The 26,106-nt window shown below is 43.5% G+C and overlaps 2 protein-coding genes across 2 annotated transcripts; one reads left to right on the forward strand and one right to left on the reverse strand.

The window, feature by feature from the left end:
- Positions 1–642: 642 nt before the first annotated feature.
- Positions 643–5,174, forward strand: LOC114789691 (uncharacterized). The gene is made up of 12 exons (XM_028978950.1): positions 643–1,099; positions 1,182–1,321; positions 2,017–2,192; positions 2,335–2,495; positions 2,934–3,074; positions 3,169–3,290; positions 3,375–3,543; positions 3,641–3,786; positions 4,192–4,319; positions 4,406–4,532; positions 4,670–4,803; positions 4,903–5,174. Exons 1-12 carry the CDS (start codon positions 675–677, stop codon positions 5,020–5,022), a joined length of 1,989 nt encoding a protein of 662 aa, XP_028834783.1. The 5' UTR covers positions 643–674; the 3' UTR covers positions 5,023–5,174.
- Positions 5,175–5,582: 408 nt separating this feature from the next.
- On the reverse strand, positions 5,583–22,588 carry col28a1b (collagen, type XXVIII, alpha 1b). Its single transcript, XM_028978945.1, is given in 37 exon segments — positions 5,583–6,630; positions 6,765–6,888; positions 8,255–8,403; positions 8,927–9,481; positions 9,566–9,602; positions 9,706–9,741; positions 10,525–10,605; positions 10,711–10,779; positions 10,887–10,924; positions 10,927–10,954; positions 11,086–11,154; positions 11,401–11,469; positions 11,551–11,619; positions 11,900–11,968; positions 12,134–12,202; positions 12,979–13,050; positions 13,148–13,216; positions 13,356–13,427; positions 13,511–13,579; positions 13,646–13,714; positions 13,798–13,866; positions 13,963–14,031; positions 14,107–14,175; positions 14,260–14,328; positions 16,304–16,372; positions 17,198–17,251; positions 17,855–17,899; positions 17,994–18,038; positions 18,155–18,181; positions 18,304–18,348; positions 18,513–18,566; positions 18,646–18,711; positions 18,850–18,870; positions 21,188–21,753; positions 21,921–22,033; positions 22,140–22,168; positions 22,386–22,588. Coding segments are annotated over 35 exon segments (3,348 nt in total). The 5' UTR covers positions 22,015–22,033; positions 22,140–22,168; positions 22,386–22,588; the 3' UTR covers positions 5,583–6,457.
- Positions 22,589–26,106: the final 3,518 nt, after the last annotated feature.

Here is a 26,106-nt window from a genome sequence, read left to right on the forward strand (position 1 = left end):
GATTACGAGGCCACCATTGCTCCACGAACCGCCAGCACTGAAGTGTCTGTAGGTGTGAGTGTGTCCCAGTGTCCCAGAGAACTATCATGGGAAGTGAGTGATTGAGTTAACAACATATTGAATTGAAAGTGAAGTGACTGTCATTGTGAAACACTGCAGCACAGTACACAACACAATGTGTCCTCTGCTTTTAACCATTACCCTTGGTGACATTTACATTTAAGGCATTTGACAGACATCCTTATCCAGAGCGACTTACAACGTGCTTTCAAGTTACCATCGATGATCACAATCTTTTTATTCACTCTGTTGTAGATTCTATACATAAATCAGACAATAAGAAGGTCACCAGTTAATCTAAATATTCTCTAAAAAGAGGAAGGTCTTGAGCTGCCGTTTGAAAGTGCTGTTCTGACCTCAAGGGGAAGTTCATTCCACCACCGAGGGGCCAAGACGGAGAAGAGTCTAGATGAATGTCTTCCTTTTACCTGACAGGCGCCCTGGGAGCAGTGTGTGAGGACGGTGCTTTGCTCGGTGGCACCTTGGTGGATTGGAACCGGCAACCTTCTGATTACGGGGCCGCTTCCTTAACTGCTAGGCCACCACTGCCCCATTCAGTTCGTCTCCCTGTTGACCTTCCGGGCCACCGTAGGCCACGCCCACCGCGGAGCATCATGGCGGCGGTCAGGGTGGGAACTCTGCTCCTCATCCTTTCAGGCCTTTTAAACGCCTTTCCGCCGGGGGTCCGAGCGAGCTGGCGGGCGGCGCAGGGCGTGAATCTCCGCGCCAAGCTCCCCTCCGACGAGCCGACTGCGTTCGAGCCGGGGGACGCGGCCCCGGCGTTCCGGGTCAAGCTGCTGGACGGGGACTTCGCGTTTCCCCCGCAGACGGGGCCCGGGGGCCCCGTGGTCGTGCACGCCTTCACCAACAAGTCGGCCTTCCTGGAGGCCCTGTGGTGCTCCGACCAATCCCTGGCGGACCTGCTGGAGACCCTGCCCGACACCGCGCGCGTCCTCTTCCTGTCCCTGGACGACTCCGCGCCGGCGGACGCCGCGTGGATGCGGGGACAGCTGCACCGTGTCGCGTCCGGATCGCAGAGGTAGGGCGGCCCGTGTCGCCGTCACGCGTGTTCTCTCCGCGCGGCGGGCGACGTGTGTGACGCTGTCCCCCGGGTGTCGCAGGGGGAAGGAGGTCTTCTCCAGGCTGCACTTCTCACCGGTCCCGGTGCACGCGCTGGGGAACTGGGTCCCCAGGGTCCTCTACTCGTGGGGCTGCACGGGTCACAACTGCGGCCTGGCTCAAGCGGTCTTCACGTCCCCAGGTTCGTGGCTTTTTATCAGTTTAATCTGTTTATAGGGCGGTTGCAGCGATGACCATCTCGTGGCCGTGGGTCCTTACTGCCACTGCAGTGTCCCTCCTGTCTTCCATCTTCAGGCCCAGTCATTACATGCACACGTGTCACAATGCTTGGTCAACTTGGAAATTAATGTGATTCCCATTTAAAGCGGACGTGAAGTCATTAGGTTGGAGCGTGTAGGATGACTCCCTGATTAACCAGTTTTCAAATACGCTGCTGAAAAGTGAGGACGCCCCTTCACATCTTCGTAATTATTTTATGACTTTCCTTGGGACAACGCTGAAGACATAATTAGAAGGATGCCGGTTCGAATCCCGAGCTGCCAAGGTGCCAATGAGGTGCCACCGAGAAAAGCACCGTCCCCACACACTGCTCCCCGGGCGCCTGTCATGGCCGCCCACTGCTCACTCAGGGTGATGGTTAAAAGCGGAGGACACATTTCGTTGTCTCACCGTGAGTTGTGCTGCAGTGTTTCACAATGGCAATCACTTCACTTTCACTAATGTCTTAAAACACAACAAGAGTGAAACCCTTCAGTGTTGTCCCAATGAAATTTACAAAAATGTGAGTGGTGTCCTTCTCACTTCTGGGAGATGCTGTGTGTGTGTAATATGCCTAAATAAACGAAATGATGTGTTTTTGGTTGGTTTTGCCCGCAGCATGGGATATACCTTTGGTTGCTAAGCGACTGAATGCCAGGTATGACTGGCTGTATGGACACTGGGAGCAGAAGCCGTACAGGCTGACGGATGCAGGTGATGGATGCCGTCCCGGCGCTTCCGCTGAAGGCAGAGTTGCATGGATCTCTGAAGGTGGCTGTTCGTTCTTCACAAAGGTGTCAAGTAATAGTTGTTGTTTTTTTTTTTTTTTAGTAGATTCCACATACCCCTTTCTCTTATGTTATCTACGGGGAGTGTGAAATAGTGGGACCTCGCGACAGCAGGCATTACTTTCCCGGTGTTCTCTGTGGCCCTCAGGTGAAGAACATGGCCGACTCTAAAGCCGCCGGCGTGCTTGTTTACGCACTGCTTGGGAACCCAGTCCAGGACATGAACTGCGTGGGTGAAGAATGCTACACGGCACTGAACATACCTGCTGCAATGGTGCATCTGGAGGCTTCGGTTCATAATGCGCTTCTGTAAGGCTGCGCTGGATTCCTCACATTGACGCAGTTCCTCGTTCTTTGCTGTTGACTTGCAGTACTGTGCAAGAGTTTAAGTCAGTAGTGAATGTAATTAAAGGTTTTTCATCTTCCCGACTCTAACTTTGCAATTGTTTAGGGGAAGAACATCTAAAAGTGTAAAATGATGGGAAAACTGTCTAGAGATGTGATACGAGAACGGGGGGTTGGGTTTTTTTTTGTATTTTATTTAAGGTGCTCAGAATTCAGACCGACCTTACCCTTTCAACGCCTTTTTGCCAGCTTTACCCAGCTTAATGTAACTGTCTAATAAAAATAAGGAGATTCTGCCAGAATCTCGTATTTTAGGCAAATCAGTGGTTTGGTTTTCACTGTTATGTATTTCTGCTATTTGACCTTTTTGTTTGTTTTCTGATGAATCTTGTGGCTTTGCAGAGCTGGACTGCCAGTGAATGTTTCATTCCAGACCACGCCCTCTCCAAACGTCTTCTTTGCCATTGACCAGCAGGGGGCGCTGTCCGAGATGGGCTGGTTCCTGTACCCAAGTTTCAAGTTTGTTACCTGGCAAGCCGAGTGGTATGTAAGATAGAACGAACATCTTGCAGTAGTGAAACAGAACCCGTGCCGAGATTTCCGGACATTTTACTGACCGTCACCTGCGCTCCCGTAGGCTGAACTTCCGCGAGGGGCTGCAGGAGCGCCTCCGGAGCCCAGCGCTGGTGGTGCCTGTGTTCGAGCGTGTGAAGATGCAGGGCGAGAACGGCTCTTGGGCCGCGGTGGCTCTTCCCTCAGGTGTGGCGCCGTGTCCTCCTCTTCCTCGCCCTGCAGCTGCCGCTTATTTATCACCGCGCTGCTGAACGCTGCTTTTGTTGGCAGATGTGCTGGACTATAACGTGATGGAGCTGGACGCCTCCCTGTCCTGTCCCGGGCCCAGGGATGAAACATGCGCCCACTGGGACCACACCGTGCAGCTGTTCGTGTGCTGCGATCATTTCGGTCCCTACTGCAACATGGAGCTTGGACGCTGGATTACGGCATTTCGCAGGTATGGGTTCAGCTCGGGATCCTCCGTAGCTGGAAACGTATTTCACGCAATAAACATAGGCGTCATTGTACTTGGTGGGCGTTTGTTTTTACTCCAGAGGAATAGGCCGTTGGGTCACAGACGTTTCTCCGCTCCTGCCCTTGTTGAATAATGAGAGATGTGCTTTCACGATGAAGACGGCGCCCTGGGCGATGCCCTGGACGGTGTCCCTGAACCTGCGCTTCAGCCACAGTAACATTTCTGGTCAGTGTGGGACTGGTTTTTTCCCATCCACCGTGCTACTGTGCATCTGTGATAGGAAATACAGGGAACTCTGGTGTGTTTCGTGACGTTTTTTCAGGAAGTGTTTGTTGTTCATATGATTTTTGGCTTGAACCTGAGAGAGGATTTGGTTTCACCAGACCATCTGGCACCAACAAAGCCTAGGATTTTGTGTTCAGGCGAGGGAGGCCAAACTTCCAGCTGCTTCACACATGTCTCTGTAACAGGGGAGGAAATGGAGGAATGACCCTCTGGAGGTCATGTGGACCTTCACTTTCCTCACATTTTCAGATGGAGCATTTGGAAACGAGCCTTTTCTGATAGAAATGGACTGCAACCATCTCTCTTATTTGAACAATATTGGATTATTCCTTTATTTTATTTAAGGTTCTCGGAATTCAGACGAACTTTACCCTTTCAAAGTGACAACTTTGTTTGGTGGTGGAGTTTTTGACAAGGATTATAACAAGAGGTTCAAGGCAATCAATTTCAGTGTCCCCGTCTCAACCAAACAGGTAAGTTCTGAATTAGAACAATCATGCATACATATTACAAAAGAAGGTAGGTGTAAGTCTGACTCTGGGCTGTGTTCTCCTGCCAGGTTGAGCTGTACGCTGTCATCACGGGCCACGGCAGCGATGAGAACGGCTGTGGCGAGTTCTGTGTCACGTCACACCACTTCCTGGTGAACAAGAAGTTCAATAACACTCGTATATTTGACTCAGCAGGTAAAAAGTGCATTGATTCTGGGTCATGTGGTTTGTAGTCATGCTTACAAGAGAATTATGTGGTAAAATAACTGGAAATTAAGGGTCTGAATTGATATAAATAAATGTTTTGATCTACATGACCATTGTCTGTGCAGGGACAGCTTTCGGCTGCACCCTTCATGTGGGCGAGGGCGCGGTGCCTAATGAACACGGCACCTGGTTGTACGGCCGGGGGGGCTGGTGTGATGGGCTGCAGGTGAATCCTTGGAGGACTGATATTACCAGCCAGGTAAGAGTCCTTCAGATGCTGCAATGATATATGTTATTTTTACGGTGAATTTACGGATATTTGCGGATTGTTAAATTAAAACAATTCACTCTTCTGCAGGTGGACATGAGAGGATCCAACACTGTCCTGTACTTTGGTCTATATGACGGCAGGGACCCAAATCCATCCAGTAACCCTGGCTACATTATAATGTACTCCTACCTTGTGTTCTACAAATAATGTCTTTTTTTATTATAACACTCTCAAGAAAACGCCCGTATAGGTATATTTTTATTACATTCAGGTCAAGGCACTGTGTTTTTGTTGAAATCAGACTGTACATTTTAAATTGAAACAGCAAAAACAAATAAAGATGGATGCTCTGCTCACTGGACATGCAGCAGTGTACAATTTTTGTAAATTATGCCTCTAGGATGTCCGTTTTGCCCGTTTTCACTGCTTCTTCACATTTCCTTTATTCCACCAGCCAAACACCTCTGATTACAGAACAGATTATTACATCGTAGCTCCTGAGACCCATGTTTCAATTCACCCTTGATGATGAATATGTTTCTTGAGCACTGTGAAGAAGGCTAATTTAATGAAGTGTGATTAGTGATTGCTGCACTTGAGATGTGTTCTCCTGTGGAAATGGGTGTAGTGACCTTGTCGTCACTCTGCAAAGTTCATAAAGATCTTTTCTTTGTAAACTTCTGGTCACAACTCCCACTCTGAGAGTCAGAGCTCTGAAACCAAGGAACCAAGATCCAAAACTGAGCCAAAAGATTAGGAGCAGTAACGAGTTTTGAGAAGGGTGACCCCTGTGTTTTATTACATGAAAATTATAGTACCATGAAATATTTTGCAGTAATTCTGCAATGACACTGGTTAGATATAGTTCAAGTACAGTACATTAATTACAGGACAAAGTACAGGATTATGAATAATTCTATAAATTTTCTTTACCAGCATTGGCATTGTATTAATATTACATGTGACAGCACAGCACACAGTGAAATGTGTCCTCAGCTCTTAACCCTGAGGGAGCAGTGGGCGGCCATGAAAGGCGCCCAGGGAGCAGTGTCTGGGGATAGGACCTTGTGCAGGGGGACCAGGGGGCAGCTTGGCAGGTTGGGATTTGATTACAAGTTTGCTTTCTGACCTGCTAGGCCACCACTGCTAGGCCCTGTCTGAATTATATGTGATGATACAGGTTGTCTACTACTAGGGACTTGAATGTAAAATAGCACCTTTGCCCCTACTCTATATACAGAAGAACCAATAAACTTCCATTTTTGAAGAGCACATAATGAAATTTCAAGTTGTTTCAGGCCGTTGCAATAGATTCATATAACTAACACTGCCATCTAGTGTCTGATGGGAAAATAAGGCTTTCTGGAACTAATTTTTTTTATGAGGATGGAGTGTGGCCAGTATCCTGATAAAACCATGGAATTTTTTTTTTTTTTTTTCTGAAGATCTGGAAGATGAGCCGAATATCCTGCAGATTTTTTTATAATGAATGCAAATAAGCCAGTGTTATGTTTTTGTATCTGAGGTATTGAAGTGATTTCCTCAGTAAATTGTAATGTATTAGAATGTTGTTATTACGAAGAAACAAAATGTCAGGTACAATAATTATGTAAGACTGAATTTTTCTTATCGTGTTTCGCCATCACCCTTTCACGCAGGCACTTCGGCAGCTCTTCTCTGTGTCAAACCGGTTCTGGTTTCCCTTGCAGCCTCCATACCAGAACTGAGCACATGAATTTGCCTTGGGCTCGAAATACCATTTAACCACATATGTTCCACATGGACCAGGATCCAGAGCCTCTTTGCACTGGTCATCTGGGGTAAAGAGGCACAATCAAATATTAATGCTGGTGACCAAAGGCAGATTATTTATTGGTGCCGGTACCAAGCCTGGGGAAATAGTGAGGTTGATCCACCATGGCAAACCCCGGTTGTTGATGAGAACTTACCTTCTGTACGTACAGTAGGTGTGTCAGTGATGGGGGGCCGGGGTGGGAATCTCGTCACTGGCTTCACAGGTCTTGATGGTGAAGGGAATCTTGTGTCATTCTCAAACGTCACAGGTGGTTCTGGCTAAAAGACACATTTGCACTACATCATACATGGTTTCCACGGATCCTAGAAAATGACTGGGAACGCAGAGTAGAGCTGTAAATCCATTCATGTTTAATCTTTAATCTGGTTGAGCTTTCGTGGTAAATAAACAATCAGTGAATTTCTGCTCTATAGTACCTATCCTTTCCGTATGATTCGCTGCTTGTAAATTTGTTTTGCCGATTGGTTGAAGTTTTTCGCATGTAATAAATAAACGTATTAAATGTTTTTTGATGAAATGTTAATTTTATTTGCAAATCTTGGCCACCGCAGTAAGGTGATGGTGACCGCATATACAACATATACAAAATTGTGGGGCTAACTCCTGTTCTTCAGTGGCAGGTGGTGAGCCAAATAAAAACAGAGACTTTATTATTGCAGGGGCTTATCACTGGGTTTTATCCAAACGTCAAACCTCAGTTCTTAATCTGTTTCCGTTCTCCGTTCAAAGCCACACCCCGTACAACAGCACTGCAACGGTGAACTTAAAAATGCAGTAACAAATTCTGGCAGCACTTAGAACATCCCCTTTATATCCAGCCCTTCCTATATATACTATATGTAGTACATCTTTCTTAAAATGTACCTGGTATGAAAAAAATCTTATTGCTTTATTTATTTTTATTAAGATGCAGTATTGGCAAAATAAGATTTTCAGTCATGTAATGATTTGGTAAATATTATGTATATTATTCTGTAGTACGTGTTTTTTTTTATGTGATTTTTTTTATAAGCAATCAAGTTCTGTTCATCTTATCGCAATATTGATCTCAGTAATCACAATATGACTTTTTTGTTGTTTTCTCTCAATCGTGCAGCCCTGACATAAGGAACCCCCAGTCGCCCCCTAGTTGCTTGCAGTACAAGTAATATGAGTCTGGTAACATTGATAAAGACTGAAAGAAAAAAAAATTAAAAGGAAAAAATATATATCAAAAAATAATACATTACTTCAATATATTACTTCAAACAATTAATATTGTATTCTAGAAGAGCATCTGGCCCTTACAGTTTCTGCTTAGAAAACTCTGGCCCTTGGATAAATGTAGTTGACAACCCCAATAAAAGGTCTTAAATTTGGATTCCTTAAATCTGCAGAAAACCTGATCATAGATGGAGTAACTAATTTGATAATGCTTAATGTTAGGGAAATGGTCACACTATTAATTTCTAAATATCTAAATATTATAATGTATTCTTCACCAATTTTGTCCCAGGTGCATAAAAACTGTTGTTCTTCTTGATCATTTCACCAGTTAGAAATACAGTGTAGACCAAGGGGAAGCCTTTCAATGAAAAATAGGATTCGGAATTCCCCATAAGCTGGAGAGATTTTTCACAATACCTTCAAAAATGGTCCTGTGAGCGTGTCTGTCTCTTCTGCTTCAGATAATGGAGTGTGGGTGCCAGTAGCAAGATGGGTGCTGGGAACACGACTCAACAGTTCTCCATTATTACGCTCACAGATGTGTTGGAGCAGCTTATTCTCCAGAGCTGCATGATTCACACGGACGCACACACACACAGACACACACACAAAGAAAAACAACAGTTTCAGCTATGGGATACCATTTCATGCCTCCTGCTAAATTAGCCATGCTTCCAACACCCTGTTACTATCAATTACAAATGTAAATCAAATAGTTGAGGAAGATTTTCACCCCTATAAAAACAAAACAAGATTATGTGAATTACACCAGTGATAATGCCAGTGCCAAATATTTGGGGATTTTTGGAGTGTTCACGATATGCAATGGTCTGAAACTATACTAATACTGTTTGTGCCGTCTATTCGTGATGTAGCACTGATTGCTGAAAATCTTAGGTTCTTGCCATTCATGTGGATGATCGATCATCCTCAAGCACACAATGTACACCCCTTAGTTTATGCAGGAAGATTATCAGTACTTTGATTCAAGATTTCTGCCCTGTGACATTCGTGAACACTTCCAAATGCACATATAATGCACATCTTAGTTAGTTCCTTGAAAAAAACAAGCCTTAAAAAAAGCCATACCAGGCAGTGTGCTGAAGTCATGGACCATAAAAACATGCTCTTTGTCTGGGTCAGAAGCCATAATATTGAGCTCTGCCAAAAAATCTTCATAGAATGGGTCACTTTGGTTGACCACTCCGATGACAAATGTCTCGATGTTGGCTGAATGGGCCTCCCTTACAGCATCCTCCAACTTCACTACGTCTCGTGTGTCAGTCTGGCCATCAGTTATCACCACTGCAACTTTGCGAATGCTGGGGCGGGCTGCTTGGAAGAGACGGTTGGACTGCCGGAGGGCGCTACCCGTATATGTACCCTCTCCCAAATACACCATCCTCCGCACGGCCGACTTGACATCATCTTGCGTTGCATTCTGGGCCAGGCTGGTAACCACCATATGGATGTGGCTGTAGAGCACTACCCCAACGCGGGTCACATTGGGACTCACTGATGCATGGTCGACTATGCCGTTCACAAAGTCCTTGACTATTGCAAAGTTCTCAGGGCCCACGCTCTCTGAGCTGTCAATCACAAAGACCAGCTCCAGTGGGGTCACCCGGCAAACCATTCCACAAGCTGACAAATGGTGAGAAAGACAAGATTTTAGTATACATGTCAATTCAGATGAAACAAAAACAGTAATGGTGCTGGCTCACGTACCACAAATTGATCTGACTATTTCAATAATCTCAGCCCTCTGTAGAACAAATGTACATTTTTTGGTGAATAGGTTACACCTGAAGCAATAATTACACCACAATAAGCATCGTAATTCAATAGGACATTTGCTGTTTACTTACTGTAAGGCCAGGTTCCCCCTTTTGCCCAACTCTCCCCTGAAATTCAAAAGATTTTTTTTACTAACGTTGGGAAGGATTGTTGCACTAAGTTTACTAGCACCATATTTAAATGGACTTCTTTAACCTATGTGCATGAACGTTTAACGTTAAATCTCATGTAGCTCTTTTGTGTAGAACATTTGGAGGTGCTTACAGTGCCAGTGAAAAACAAACTTCAGTTGCCGTGACCGAATGGCCAGCATTCCAGTGGATGAGTCACAGTGCTCACTGTTCAACTTTCCAACTTTCTAAGCACTAGAGACTGGAGAGTTTGTGGAACATGAAATAGTCCTCAAGACACCACTCTCCTCCACACTTCTCCATGCTCTCAGTCTTCAGCCATTACACCATTACTCCCTGCCCCGCCGACCTATACATCTTGCTTAACTTTCTGTACTTTCCTCAGCCTCGCTCACTTCACCTCAGACATTCAGATTCCACTGACGCGCAAGTTCGTCAATATTCTATGTAGGGCCATTTCCTATGTTGACTGAACCCTAATAGTGATTTTGCTGATGATTACAGGGACTTTCTGTATTAAACTGTCAATCTAGATATGCTTGAACCAAGTCAGTACAGTAACATGCAAATGAATAAATCTATGTTAATGACTATGATGACATATTATATTTAATCATATTGTACTGACATGTCAAATTTAAACCTCTACCACTTACCCGATCAGACATACACCTTTGATGCAATTTTTCTAACAGTGTGTAAGCACTTATCCTGACATCCTGAGACATAACTTTTAAATTGTCATATTCAACAACTTACCGGTCTTCCCTCTGATCCCAATTCTCCATGGACGCCTTTTTCTCCTTTAATTCCTCGTTCACCAGTGAACCCTCTGTCCCCCTGTGGAGACAGTATATGTGACATGACATCAGTATCATATCACAATACAGTATTGTACACAATATTATCAGAACCCAAAAAGTGGCACACATATCTGGCCTTTACCTTCACTCCAGGTAGGCCATTTCCTGGTTCCCCTCTTGGACCTGGTAATCCTTGATATCCCGCATCTCCCTGTAATCAACAGGCAGAGGTGCAACTATTTCTGAGGGATTGCAAAGTGCAGTTTATATGTGTACACACAATCAGTACACACAAAACACAATTAGAAGGACTGTTACCTTTGGCCCTTGGATACCTTCTCCCGGCATCCCCGAGGACCAGGTGGTCCATTCTGACCAATGGAACCCTAAAATCAACACAACAGTTATTTAAGTGCTCCTTCATTCATTTACCACTTATTACACGGGACAACACCAAAGTAACAGTGGTACAGAAAAGCCAGGAGAGGACAACATTTTAATTTAAAAGGTCACCCACCTTTGGACCTATCTGGCCAGTGCCAGGTGAACCAGTTGGTCCAGGACGGCCTGGTCCCCCACGATCTCCCTGAAATCAAATCAAGTGCAGTTAAGTTCATTTATAGGGCACATTTAAGCACTAGCAGTTGGCCCAAAGTGCTGAACTACCTAAATGAATAAAACACACAATTTTGCTAAAGAAACTATCACTTAGCCAAACTTAAAGGCTTTCTTAATTAGATAGAAAATTAGATAAAAATTCCAATTATGCAGAAAGCAAACATTTAAGTAATGTCCGGTTGTATATTTTTTAAAGTAATGTGTAGATCCTTCCCTTGGGTCCAGGTAGACCTCTTCCCTCTGGTCCAGCTTCTCCTGTTAATCCAGGCATACCTGGTGCTCCCTAGAACACAGTCCTTATTAAACATATAATATCTACTGTAAATTAATGTAATTAAATATCTGTTTCAGACTACTGGTGTACCGGTGGTCCAGGGTAGCCATTCCCTTTCCCCCCAGGTGATCCAGTGGGGCCAGCGGTTCCTCTCTCACCCTGTAAAGTGAGGAACAGATTTACTGTGCATAGGTGGAATATCTCTTGGTATCCATTGAGATGGTCTCTTAGTGGGTGGAAGTAGCCTAGTGGTTAACACACTCGCCTATGAACCAGAAGACCCAGGTTCAAATCCCACTTACTACCATTGTGTCCATGAGTAAGACACTTAACCCTAAATTGCTCCAGGGTGACTCTCCCTGCAACTACTGACTGTAGGTTGCTCTGGATAAGGGCGTCTGATAAATGCAGTAAATGTAAAAATGTAAATGTCTCTTACCTTTGGCCCAATAATCCCTACTCCTGGTTCTCCCATAGGCCCAACTGGACCAACAGGACCAGAATCGCCCTGCCAGCACACATATAGCACATTGCAATGAAAGCGTCCTAATGTTTTGTAATCAGAATGAAACAAAGGGTATCAATTCATACCAACAATTACAGAACATTACAAGAGATCAAATGATAAAGAAAAAACGTTGGCAAAAAGTGCTCTGTCATATAGTCAAAATACCTTGGCACCTGGTATGCCCCTTCCTGGTGGACCGATTGAACCTGGTGGACCTGGAACTCCTTGGTTTCCCTAAACAAATATAGACCAGACTTTGTTTTAGCAGACACTCACACATAGACAGTAGGTAAGCATTTGAGCAAGAACAGGTTCACCATCAACATCATGTGTAATCAGGACTATGTGGTGTCATAGGGTGCCATTCAATGTCACTTTCTATTTATTGATTTATTTATTTATCAATTTATTTATTATTTTTATATAGGTCTTAGTGGTCCCCAAATAATGTATCTGAAGTCTCTTATGAAATTCAGCCATGGTGCAGCCGTGGTGGCCAGTCTCACAATGAGATTTCCCCAGGACGGGCTGTTTCTGTTTATATAGCTTTAAATGCAAATGAGGAGGAGAGAGCCAGGACGAGGACCAGAGCGGTCTATAGACGTTGAGGGGGCATTTGCGGAAATTACAGAAAAAAAAACATTTAGGCTCCTTTTTACATCCAATCACCAGGCAATTACAATGCTTTGCACATTTTCAAGCCATGATGGTCAATTGAGTTACTTTTTTAGGGGAAGGGTGGGAAGTTCTCTGGGCGGAAGCATGAGAAAAGGGAGGTAACCTTTCCCTTATGATGACATAAGGGGACAAATTCCAATTCGACGTCTGACCTCTCTGAATGGTGAAGCAGATTGAAGCAGATTGGCCAAAGCACTCTTTATACAGATCGCAATTTCTAGCCACTGCATAACTATAGACAGGCTAGAGGAACTCGTATTGATGTTAAATAATCTCACAAAGTGAAATTTTCATAATAGGGTACCTTTAGCAGTGGGTTCATCTTGACCTACCTTTGGCCCTGAGGAACCTAGAGGTCCAACAGTCCCTGGTGGTCCCCTGCCCCCCCGATCTCCTCGCTCTCCCTGCACAACAGTTAAAGTAGAAACCTCATAACACCTCATAACAGACAGGTATGTCTTTTCATGGCTATTCTCATTGTATAGCATAGCAAGTATTTACCTTTTCGCCAGGTAGGCCTCGCCCAGGTGGCCCATCTAGTCCTCTAGGTCCAGGTAAACCAATTTCTCCCTGATTATAGAATTAAACTTTATTCTCAAACATGTAGAAGCACAGTTTATAGCATTTCATATATCAGCCTGTATTTCAGCTTGAAGGCTAAATATACAAATATATACTACTGCAGCAATGTTCAGCAGAGTATGTGAACCTTTGTTCCTGTGGATCCATCATCACCTGGGGAACCTGGAGGACCATTCAGCCCTACTAATCCATGCTCACCCTAGAACAAAGACAAAAAAAGTGGACAGATTGTCCAATATTTGTTGAATCATTCAGCCAAAATATGAGACATCAACATCTTACTTTAGGTCCCGGTGGTCCAATACCCCTTTCCCCTGGCAGTCCAGGTTCACCAGCAAACCCCTGTTCTCCCTAAAAAGAAGATATAGGGTGGTGATATGTATTACAGCTGTGACATGCTATTATATCGAGCCTCACCTTAGGTCCAATTAACCCTAACCCAGGTAGACCTCTGACACCAGGTGGGCCGATAGGCCCTTGGTTTCCCTACAGACATAAAATATTTACCATTTTATTCTGAGCCATTACAAGTCCATGGATCACTTCTTTGCATCTACTGTTCTGTGTACCTTTTCTCCTTGGATTCCTGTGCCAGGGCCTCCTAATGGTCCAGGTGCTCCTGGTGGTCCTACATTACCCTGGAGTAATGAAGACCTCTAAGTTACCTTTACTATCAAGAAGAAGAAGACCATTTTATGGGAAGACAGCTACAGATGAACTCTAGCCCATTTTACCTGTTGACCTTTGATTCCAACTCCAGAAGGACCACGGCCACCCTTTGGGCCCTCAAAGCCTCTTTCACCCTGAAACAATAATGCATTGTTATATTTTATTCTAAGATGTTTGCATATCAGAAAATTCAATGGTCCCGAATTTACCTTGGGTCCTGGTTCACCTTCACCTGGCTCTCCTTGAACTCCTTGTTTTCCTGGTAACCCTGGTGGACCCTAAAAATTCACCCAATCAACACATTCACCAAAGATCCTTTATATCCAGTTTCTTTAAGCATAACTATGGTCATAATCACTTACTGGCAGGCCTGGTTCTCCTGTTCCTCTGAGGCCATTTGGTCCTGGTAATCCCTGGATCCCTTTGTCCCCCTGAGGCAATCATAAAACAATGATGACAGCAGATATAGATAAACAATTTTAAAATAGGTTTAAACTTGGCAGACAGTTTTCACAAGTTCCACAAAGGCATTTGGATGTTTTCTATCTCGTGGGTGAAAAAGTGAGCATCCTTTCCTCCTTTGATGGACTATTGCACAGCCTTTTTGTGTTGCAATGAAAAGACAGCCTAGAAGACAGGTTCAGGTTGTGCAGTCCATCTGCAACAGCTGTGCTTGAAGAATTTCCTACAGCATCTGGAATTGGGATTTTTGGTAGTTTTTTGTCCAGTTAAATAGTATCCAAAATGTACAGGGACCTTCCATTTTATTTTTGTTTATTTTCTATGCTGTGTGGCTAGGTCAACAGGTCAACATTCACCTTTCCACATAACTGTATCAGGCCTCAAGGTGTTTTTGTCCAAATGCATTCAAGTGATGTGGATCAAGGCTTAATGCTGAACAACAAAAAATAAATATTCAAGTTTTTTTTAAGCTGTAGCAAATGTTCCAGCAATGACATTGCAGTATCAATTGAAACTTCATCTCTTCAGAATGCAGCACTGAATTTGCCAAGAAGCATGTGACATACATGTCCTGGGTTCATACAGAAGCAGCCTGCAGAACAAGTAACAGCTCTCACACTGACTGACAAATCAACGATATCTGGACTGGGCAAACATGGTGGTGGAATTAGGCAGGGTGGTAGTAGCCTAGTGGGTAACACAGAACCAGAAGACCCGGGTTCGAATCCCACTTACTACCATTGTGTCCCTGAGCAAGACACTTAACCCTAAATTGCTCCAGGGAGACTGTCCCTGTAACTACTGATTGTAAGTCGCTCTGGATAAGGGCGTCTGATAAATGCTGTAAATGTATGTAAATGTATGTATGTAGGTAGAGGCAACGCGTGCACCCAGGAAGGTAACGATAGAGAAAAAGACATTTGTATGGTCAATTTCACATTAGATCAGAGATATTGTCACAACTGAGGTGTTAGGAGAGACGATGGATGCCGAGGCTGAAGAATTAAAGATTTATTTAGGTAACACAAAAGAGTCAATAAGCAGAATAAATCCCCCTCTGGTGCTGCAACTGGGGTCATGAAAAGCTGCCAACACAGCAGCCTGCTAGGCCGCTTTCACAAGTGCTACAATTTGCAGGCGGTGAGAACAAACGTCCCAGTTCACTGGTGACCCCGGATCCTGTATGGTCCTGTATGGCACAATCACAAACCTTAGATATACACTTTACAGCATTTATCAGACGCCCTTATCCAGAGCGACTTACAGTAGTTACAGGGACAGTCCCCCTGGAGCAATTTAGGGTTAAGTGTCTTGCTCAGGGACACAATGGTAGTAAGTGGGATTTGAACCTGGGTCTCCACACGCAGGCGAGTGTGTTACCCACAAGGCTACTACTACCCAGCACACAGCACAAACCAGTCAGCTATGGGGACCACCTCAGTGAGTTGGAGATCAGTTCTGAAGAATCCAGATCACACAAGGAACCGGATGAGACATAACAAGCTGCACCTGACACTTGTTACACTAGTGATGATCCCTATCTGTGCTGAAGGGATCGGGGAAGGAAACATGATGAGGTACCCACAACCCGGAAGTCTAAGAAAGGTAACGCAAGGTGCACACTATGGGAATGGGACTTACCAGGGAGCCCGCAGCTACAAAGTGACACGACATACAGACACAAACCCTAATAATCAGGGAGGGGGGGACTCGTCGTGGGGGGATGTGAAAGATATCATGATGTGTTGACATGACAAGGAGGGGCTGTAAGGCAGAGGGCGCTAATGGTGTCCTGCACAGGAATGGGGGACAGCAGCAAAAGTGCTCAGTATTAAAGCATAAATAAATAAACACATAAGGCTTTTCAATGAAAACAAATACACAAAAACCATTTCATTTAGCATCATCCATTCATCTAGATTGCAGATCTTTCGATTGTCTTACCTTTTGACCAGGATATCCAACACCTGCATCTCCTTGTGGTCCTGGAGCACCCTGAGTTCCTCTGTCCCCCTTTGATTTTGTAAATGTATTAAAAATAATTAACCATCCATACATGAATGAGCCATAAAATCATGCCCACTGACAGGTGAAGTGAATAACATTGATTGCATTACAATGGCATATAGTCCTGTCACCAGGAAAACTGGTGGCAGGTTCACAGGCAGTTGAAAATGGTAATGCTGGACCTGACTGAAAGGTGTCACACCACACAGTACATCTTGGTTGCTGCATATAGGCCTGAGCGGTTGCAGATCAGTCAGGGGACCAGTTCTGACCTACAATATGCCTGCAATATAAGAATGTGTCCTGATCTGAAGAATAATTTTTTTCTTTTACATTGATGGTTTACTGCATATGTGTCTCTTATGGTCAACTGGTCAGAGCTGTTTTGGTGGTGCTAGTGTTATGGCTGTAGAGTGTAGTAACAGCGATGCAGATTTTATGAAACTATGATCTATGCTCATATGTTTAATACACTACGATTTAATTTTTTTTAATCAGACATTAAACACAATAATAATGCTGAATTTAACAAACAAACAATTTTATGGGGTGTGTCTAAATCAGAATCAGTCACATAATGTTCCCACATGACAACAGACAGTATACAGATTCAGCTTTTGGGTCTGGACGTCAATGAGTCTGTTTTTTAATACCAACAAAGAAATCACATTCAGTTTTGTCACACAATTCCTTCTTTTTTCATCTAAGAATGAAAACCAGGCATTTAAACAGGCATTTAAAAAGGTCATCTCATAGCTATTCTGGGAAACTATGCACAGCGACATCCAGAAATATGTTTTCTTGAGATTTACTTGAAAACAACGGCCTTACTTTTGGTCCTAAAAGTCCTTCTGGGCCTTGGTCCCCAGGGGGTCCATTCACACCCTGTAGAAAAAAAAATACCGTTCAAAATAAAATGTATATATTTCACTAATGTGAGTTGCTGTGTGAAATATGTGTGCTATTTCAAATCTAAATAGTCTATACATTCAGATGACCCTTTAACCAGATGCAAATGCATACGTTCAAACTGCTTTTCGTTTGATTAGAGCAGAAAATCCACTTGGACAAGCAATTGTCAAATGTACCTTGTTCTACACTTGTAGTAGGATCTGATAATTTTGCCATTTGTTATATCTAAATGTCAGTGAAGCTGTAGCTGCTGACTTTTAGCACTTGTGGATCTCTACAGATCATGTATTTTATATTTGATATGTTTTGCCAGTTGCCTATTCTTTATTCTAGTTGTTTTTCATGTAGGTAAATAAAATTATTATTATTAAAGTACATTATTTCTTGTGCCACAAAATTTGCCTGCTGTACAAAATCATCCAGCAAGCCTAGATGCCCTGTGCAATTATGCATGCAGAAATCAGGATCAGACCTAATCCCTAATTCACATTCCATCAGAGCACCAAGGGGGGGAGTTGTTCTATACAGCTCATCCAATCAAAGAGCAATATTTTTACTGAGATGGTAATACTGTGCCTGCAGTCCTCTTGGTCCTCTTGGCCCTTGAAATCCCAATGTTCCCTGTAAATATCATTATAATTATAAATTAGGTTCCAATATAATAAATGGCAGTCAAGAATTTGTGTAATGTGAAGACACTGGAGAACATACTTACCTTATCACCTTTAAACCCAGGAGCTCCACAATCGCCTCTCTCGCCCTGCAGAACATCAGAGATGTCAGCCTGCTGTGCCACCCAGTAATACATGAATACTGTACCCTGTGTCAGATGGGACTGAAACAACCAGCCACTGCTGCATTTCCAAAATGTCTCACCTTGTCACCCTTATAGCCCGGTCTACCCTGTACAGGAATAAGAGCCAAAAAGGTAATTAAGTATAAAACCCTGAAAAATGTGTTAATTTGTTGAACTACCTGATACAAATACCTTGTCTCTAGTAAATAATGTCAATAAAATGCTCTACCTCAACACCATCCAGTCCATGGCGTCCATCCAAACCATGTTCTCCCTTTTGAAAAAGTGAGTTGTTGTTCAATAAACATTATGAATCTATTTTATAGTACATCATACAAGTAATTAACTTTTAATAATTACATTTGTATAATTATTACAATTATATAATAATTACATTTGAATCATAAACCTGCAAGACTGAAATCTGTCTAAACTCACCTTTGACCCTTTGGCACCTGCTAATCCATCAAATCCAGGCTCCCCCTTCGGGCCCTAAACAGTCAATGATAGTGGTGAGCTTCAGAAGTATTTCGCATAGTGAAAATACATGATTTTGTAATCAGGAACTCACTGTGTATCCTGGCAGACCTCTCTCTCCCTTCTCACATGGGCACACAGGTGGCAGTCGCTTTGGGCACTAATGTGTAAGGAGATTTTAAAAGCAGTTAATATAATACTAGTGCATGGATGCACTTTTATTTTCAGTGTTTTCAGTTGTACATTTGCAGAACAGTTACAGTTGCACAAATATGTATTGTGAAAGACAGATTCTTACCTCTTCAAGAGCAAGTGCACTCTGGAAGACAAAAAGTAAAGAACAAATGTATTACAACATTAAACCAATTGTAAGGTAAGACAATTGTAAGTAGACAATAAAGTGAAAGTGAAGTGATTGTCATTGTGTTACACTGCAGTACATCACAACGAAATGTGTCCTCTGCTTTTAACCCATCACCCTTGGTAAGCAGTGGGCAGCCATGACAGGCGCCCAAGGAGCAGTGTGTGGGGACGGTGCTTTGCTCAGTGGCACCTTGGGATTGGAACCAGCAACCTTCTGATTACGGGGCCGTTTCCTTATCCGCTAGGCCACCACTGCCCCTAAGACAATTTACATTTACATTTACAGCATTTATCAGATGCCATTATCCCAAATCCCACACAATAGTTGTAAGTGGGATTTGAACCTGGGTCTTCTGGTTCATAGGCGAGTGTGTTACCCACTAGGCTACTACCACCCTAAAGCAAATCTAAATAGTCATAACAATGACATTATAAATTACATGGCCCAAGTGGAGATTTAAATGATACTATACAGCATATTACAAAATTCATGAATTCACTCCAGCACTCACTGGCTATTCCTAAGACCAGATCCCATCCCATGGACACACAAGGCTTAAATCATTTATACATATTTGAAGTTGAGCTTTATTGTCATTTCAGCTATACACATGTTAGACAGTACATAGTGAAAGGAAACAACGTTTCTCCGGAACCTGGTGCTAAATGTAACATTTGAACAGTTAGACAAAGTTACATACTGACTAAAGTTACAAAGTGCACGTGTGTGACACAGACAAACTGAGCGGCAGAAAGTGCAAACAGGGGACACAGGCAGTGCAAGAATTACATTTAACAAAAAACATGAAAGTGAAAGTCACATGTGATACACAACAGCACAGCACACGGTGCACACAGTGAAATTTGGCCTCTGCATTTAACCCATCACCCTGAGTGAGCAGTGGGCAGCCATGACAGGCGCCCGGGGAGCAGTGTTTGCGGACGGTGCTTTGCTCAGTGGCACCTCAGTGGCACCTTGGCGGATCGGGATTCGAACCGGCAACCTTGTGATTACGGGGCCGCTTCCTTAACCGCTAGGCCACCACTGCCCCATAGACAACAATAAGACAGACAGCGCTAAACTAGTGAAATGAATGATAAATAAATGTGCGAATTTATTTACTATATGTGCAAAATGGAACAGTGCATTAATGGGATGCATGAATAGATTATATTACATATAGATAATAAAACAATATGACAGAGGTAGTGTGTGTGTGTGTGTGTGTATGTCAGTCCAAAGGGGTGAGTCTTTGGAGGAGGTTGGATGAAAGGGGTGGGATGAAGCTGTTGCAGAGTCTGGGAGTGAGGGTCTGAATGCTTTTTTCCAGATGGTAGGAGGGTGAAGAGTGCATGTGAGGGGTGTGTAGAGTCCTTCACAATGCCGGTGGCTTTTCAGATGCAGTGTGTGTGGTAAATGTCCAACATGGAGAGAGACTCCGATGATCTTCTCAGCTGTCCTCACTAACCGCTGTAGGATATGGTTGAGTTCCCGAACCAGTAATGCAGTAATGTAGCTGGTCAGAATGCTCTTAATTGTCCCTCTATAGAAGGAAATGAGATGGGTGGTGGGAGACTGGCTTTCCTCAGCCTCCTCAGGAAGCAGAGACGCTGCTGGGCTTTCCTGGCTGTTGAGCTGGTGTTGAGATTCCAGGAGAGGTTCTCCTCTAAATGAACACCGAGGAACAATCTCCACACAAGAACCGTCGATGTTCAGTGGAGAGTGGTCCCTTTGTCGTCTTCTGAAGTTAACAATCATCTCCTTCGTTTTGTCCACGTTCAGAAATAGATTGCTGATCTTGCACCATCTCCTCTCTGTACGCTGACTCATCGTTCTTGCTGATGAGACCCATTTGACATGTTATGCATATTTACATCATTAACACAGCTGAGTTTTGTTTACTTCCTGTGTGGGTGTGACCTATGAGACAAATACGAAATTCATCCTAGCCAGAGAAAATCCTTTCACATAGATCGAGACCAACAGCGAAGGAGTGATACTTTTGTTCAAACACAGGTACAACAAGCAACGGAATCACCACATGAAAATATTTAAACACACGCAGTACCGTAGCATTTTTAGTTGCATCATCTGAACCAGTAATTTGCATAAAACTGCTAAATATTTCTTGTACTCTGTTTATTTGTGATCTGACAAATATAATACTGATTGTAGTTCATGCTGGACAACATTTTTGTATTAATGTCTCTTTAATGGTCACAATGGTAACTGATGCCATGTGTAAAGGTCATTACATGGTCAAAAAACTTACAATTTCCTGAAGGAGGGTCTCCTCCAGTCTGGCTTCTCTGAGGCTGTGTACAAATTGCTGGGCTGGAGCGCTGGCAATGGCCCGAAGTTTGGCTCTGGCCTGGGTCTGCTGTGCTACGTCGGTTAATCCTATTGTGAAGATCTTTATGTTGCTACTCTTGGCCTCTGCTGCTGCACTGATAACGTCAGGATTCCTGGGATGATCTTGGCCATCTGTCATGAGAAGAGCCACCCTCACACTGTCAGGCCTGGTTTCTTGATGGAACAGCTGGGTGGCATTGGTGATCGCATAGGTGGTGTAGGTCCCTTGGCCGATGTAAACCATGTCACCAAGCCGCTTAAGGAATTCATCAAGGTTCTTCCAGTCGCTGAATTTGTGGTCCACAAAAACAATGCTGCTGTACTGAATGGCTGCCAGGCGGATCCTCAGTTCCCAGTCACCCAGCTTCATCTGCGTGACCTTCTGGCTGAAAGAGTTGACAAAGGTCTTCTCACTCCCAAACAGCAGCAGTTTAGCACTCTCCGAGCTGTCCAAGATGAATGCAATATCCAGTGCACACACATGGCCTGAGAACAGACACATCAAAGGGGGGGAAAGAATCCCAGGGGGGCGCATCTGTCATCAAAGCATGTAAAGAACTCCAGATCAAAAACCAAACCAAAAAAGTAACATGGATGCCAGAAACAAACAGAAATAATCGTAAGGCACACATGTAACATAATGAGTTGCTCACCACCTTCTCCATATCTTCCAGGCACCCTCTCCTGGCCGCTAATCCCAGGTAAAAGACCCAGCAGAAAAAAGTACAGGAGCACGCCTTTAGCCATTTTATACTGGCCTGGGGGCCTAATAGTAAGAAAGAAATGTTTTTTTTTTTATTGTAAAATGTTTAATGACAGGGCTGCCTGGGAATAATCCTTAAAATGCATATTTCTGGAGGGAAATGGCTAACCTTATATTTCAAACAGGTATGCAGCACATCTGGTGAATCAGCATGAAAAACACACCCTCTCATTAGCATGTAACACTTATGGTTTTATATATATATATATGTACACACACACACATACACACAATATTGTCAAGAATACAATAGCACAGACGAATCAAGAAGGTTGTTAATAAAAAAAGAAAAAATGTTAAATTAAATTAATGTAAGGGATATAAGTGAAATATATGTGAAAGACACAGATCTTACCTTGGTTTTCATGTAGAACTTTTTGTCTGCAACAGTCAACCCCGACCAACACAACTCTTAGATTGTATTTTGGATTTAAATGTTGTAGAGCTGGTGGACCATTCTAAATTAATATACTATAATAATACCCAATGCGTTGCCTCTTTGTAAAGTTTGAGTTAAGAACGTGGAACCTCACTGCTCCCTGCGTATGGAAGAAGTGCTTCTACTCCGACTTCGCCCCCACAAATCTGCAAAACACGCTCCGCGCCATTGCGCAACACTTTCCCGGTGCGCGTCCACATCCAGCGATGGAGGGGGGTCGGCGACGCGCCCCTGGTGGCGTCTTGGCGAGGGGACATCACCTGTCTGGTGACTGAACGCGGGGCAGAAGAGGACGACGCGCGTTTTTAAATTGCTGTGTTCATAATTCTTCTGTTTTCTCCACAGTTTTGCTCACCGTGGACAGATCATTGGCGTGGGCACATTTCTAAAAGGTTTCGTCTCTACGTTTCTACTATTTTGAGGATTTAACATATTGAATACGCACAGTACAGGCCAAAAGTTTGGACACACCTTCTCATTCAATGTATTTTCTTTATTTTCATGACCATTTACATGGTAGATTCTCACTGGAGGCATCAAAACTATGAATGAACACATGTGGAGTTATGTACTTAACAAAAAGTGGAGACCTGACCTCCACAGTCACCGGACCTGAACCCAATCGAGATGTTTGGGGTGAGCTGGACCGCAGAGTGAAGGTAAAGGGGCCAACAAGTGCTAAACACCTCTGGGAACTCCTTCAAGACTGTTGGAAAAGCATTTCAGGTGACGACCTCTTGAAGCTCATCGAGAGAATGCCAAGAGTTATCAGAGCAAAGGGCGGCTATTTTGAAGAAACTAGAATATAAAACACGTTTTCAGTTATTTCACCTTATATTTGTGTAAGTGTAAAGTGATTGTTAAGTGATTTATTGTTAAGTACATAACTCCACATGTGTTCATTCATAGTTTTGATGCCTTCAGTGAGAATCTACCAATGTAAATGGTCATGAATATAAAGAAAACACATTGAATGATAAAGTGTGTCCAAACTTTTGGCTTGTACTGTATGTCTTAAATAAAAAAAATAGATCTGCTGGGATCTGCTGGTTGTTCTCAAATGTGGCCACAAGGTGGCGACAAAAGTAAAGAACTTGAAGGTGAGACCCGATAATAATGAGGAGACTAACGGGTAAATGATGAAGGTCATTGGACAGCTAGAAGGATGAATACACACCTGCCACTGAAACTTAAAGATCCAATATCCAATCCATTGACATTGTATTGGTTAGCCTTATATATTTGCAATTATATATGATTTATTATTTTATAATAATAACATTTATTATTGGTTATTATTCTTATTAGTTGCATTAGTAGCAGTAGTATACAGCACATGCAGGCATAATATCTATAAATATATATGAATATAGATCTGGCCTTCGAAAACATTTAAAAAAAAATTGTACTATGTTTTCAGAATAAATATTATTAATTTGACATGTCAGGTTGGGAATCAGGATAAAACATTTTGTTATATCCATAGATTATGAAATCTGTCCCGCTATCAAAGCAGTAGAACGCCTTAGAAGACTGGGTCAGTTGTAAAGCGGTGTGCGAAGTGTATCTCATTAGACTCCCGGCTAGACAGCTCGGGGGAAGTTCGTGTGCTGAAGTGTGATGAAGACGCCCGAGGATGTGTTCTTTCTCTGTATGAATGAACCTGTTGAATGCAGACAGACTTTTCGTGCTGGTTTTAAGCCCGTAAGTTCATTGCAGTATCCATTCGAGCTTATGCAGGATGCGATGGAAAATCTGTGGCATGGAGGGCCCACCTCACACCTTAATGGACTTGAACAATCTGTTGCTAATATGTTGGTGCGGTCCATAACTCAAAAAATCAAAGCTGTTTTCTTCAGACTATTAGGCGGCGGGTTTACTGTTGTGGCTGATTGGTGTGAATGGTTGGTGGTGCCATGCTGATCATGTGTGTTGTCTCATCACTTTTATTGCACGGCTTTGTCTTTGGCCTAAGCCTTTTCACACATGACAATGCGCTGATTGTGTTTGGCCCGCTGAGAAGAGCTCCCGTCAGGAACAGATGGTCTGCTGCGGGTCCCTGCTGATACGTTCTCTCAGACCCCATCGCCTGGCAACCCTGTCCCTGTCCATCACACCTCGACCATGACGGCTTCCCCGTGTTTATCAGCCTGCGCTGCTCTGAGGGCACAGACCAGCATCTTTATCTGAGAGGGTTACGTGTGGCCATTCAGTGTCTACGGGAAACTGCAAGCGAGCTTCAGTATCAAAGACGGATTATAGAACAGAAGGCACATCTGTGGTTTAACGTATGCGGGTATGTGCATGCCTGCACATATCTTTGTGCTGTCGCTCTTGCTCATATTAAATTTATTTATCTGTCGTGTCATAGAAATGACATTCTGGGAGAAGACGAGACAGAGTCGCTAACACAGAGAAAAGACAAATGCAAAACTACAGCCCCGAGGCTGCTTCTGGCGGTGGGGTGGAGCAATCCCCTTACCAATGGCGACGTATACACACTAGTAATGATGTCATCAGCAGCCACTCACGTTCTACTGATGCTGTGATTGGAGTAAGCTGATTGGCTGTGCACTCTGCGTGTGAGTGTAGAGTGTGCTGACACAGAGGATACACTGAAGCTCTTTTTCTATGTTGTATGAGGCTCTCAAAATTGATTTCGGGAAAGGAAGAAGCCTAAATGGATTTGTGTGGCCTATACACGATATATTTCTGCGGATCTGGGTTCTCTGGTTCTCTGATGTAAATGTCATTTTTCTTGTACATTTTTGTTGTTGTAGACTGTCGGCACAGTTTCACTCAAGTTCTGGCAAACCCTGCTTGCTGGCCTGTGTACATTCTCATTTTAGGCCACGTTAGATCGCTGTTTCTTATTAAGGTCATTCCACTTTTTAAATGTTTTCAAGTTGGCCTCGTGGATGTATTAGTACAGTATCAGAATGAGCAAAGTGGTACAGTGTGTGACCATGATATCCAGAAGATTTAGAGTTCAGGTTAGAGAGATAATGTGTGTGTGTGTTTGTATGAGTGCTATTGTTACACAATCCCTCTGAGACCTCAGCAACCCACTGCAGAGAATCTTCCCACACATTTTCCATAACGCAGGCCTGGCATGGAGGCCCGGTCCTCCCCTGAAATAGAGATGGGGGTATCAGTCTTCATCTCTCTGCAGTCTCAGACTGGCCCTGCTGCGCTATCACTCATGGGGAAATGTTGTGTAATTAAGGGGCCGTTACAGCAATGGTTGAGTGGAGTTTTAATTAAGGAAAGACTCATCATACGGCAGGAGGAAAGGAGACTTCACTCCCTGAAGAGACTTGGTAAATCAGGGAATATCTTTTAGATACCCCACTTCAGAGGTGTGCACATGACCTGAGAGTTGTTTGTTAATACTGTCCACTGTACACCATTTTAAAATAGAAAGGTAATAAATTCCATACATGTACATTTTCAAAAATGCACAAGCTCTTCAACCACAGATATAAATCTAGACAAAAAAATCCATGAGAGACATAAATGACTTGAAATTCTTGAGCCTAATCCTGGTGCATGGTTCATAACGTTGGGGAGAGATTTATTGGTGCTCATCTAAATAGCACTGCCTGTGCTGCAGTCAGTGCCTAAACAAGCTATTCAA

Source organism: Denticeps clupeoides, chromosome 5 (genome assembly GCF_900700375.1).
Source record: "Denticeps clupeoides chromosome 5, fDenClu1.1, whole genome shotgun sequence".
In the NCBI taxonomy this organism is placed as follows: domain Eukaryota; kingdom Metazoa; phylum Chordata; class Actinopteri; order Clupeiformes; family Denticipitidae; genus Denticeps; species Denticeps clupeoides.

Excerpts from the sequence above, each read along its gene's own strand:
- LOC114789691 (XM_028978950.1), top strand. The coding sequence starts at position 675 with ATGGCGGCGGTCAGGGTGGGAACTCTGCTCCTCATCCTTTCAGGCCTT. Across the intron at positions 1,100-1,181 it reads GTCGCGTCCGGATCGCAGAG|GGGGAAGGAGGTCTTCTCCA; the intron begins GTAGGGCGGCCC and ends CGGGTGTCGCAG. Across the intron at positions 3,544-3,640 it reads TGGATTACGGCATTTCGCAG|AGGAATAGGCCGTTGGGTCA; the intron begins GTATGGGTTCAG and ends TTTTTACTCCAG.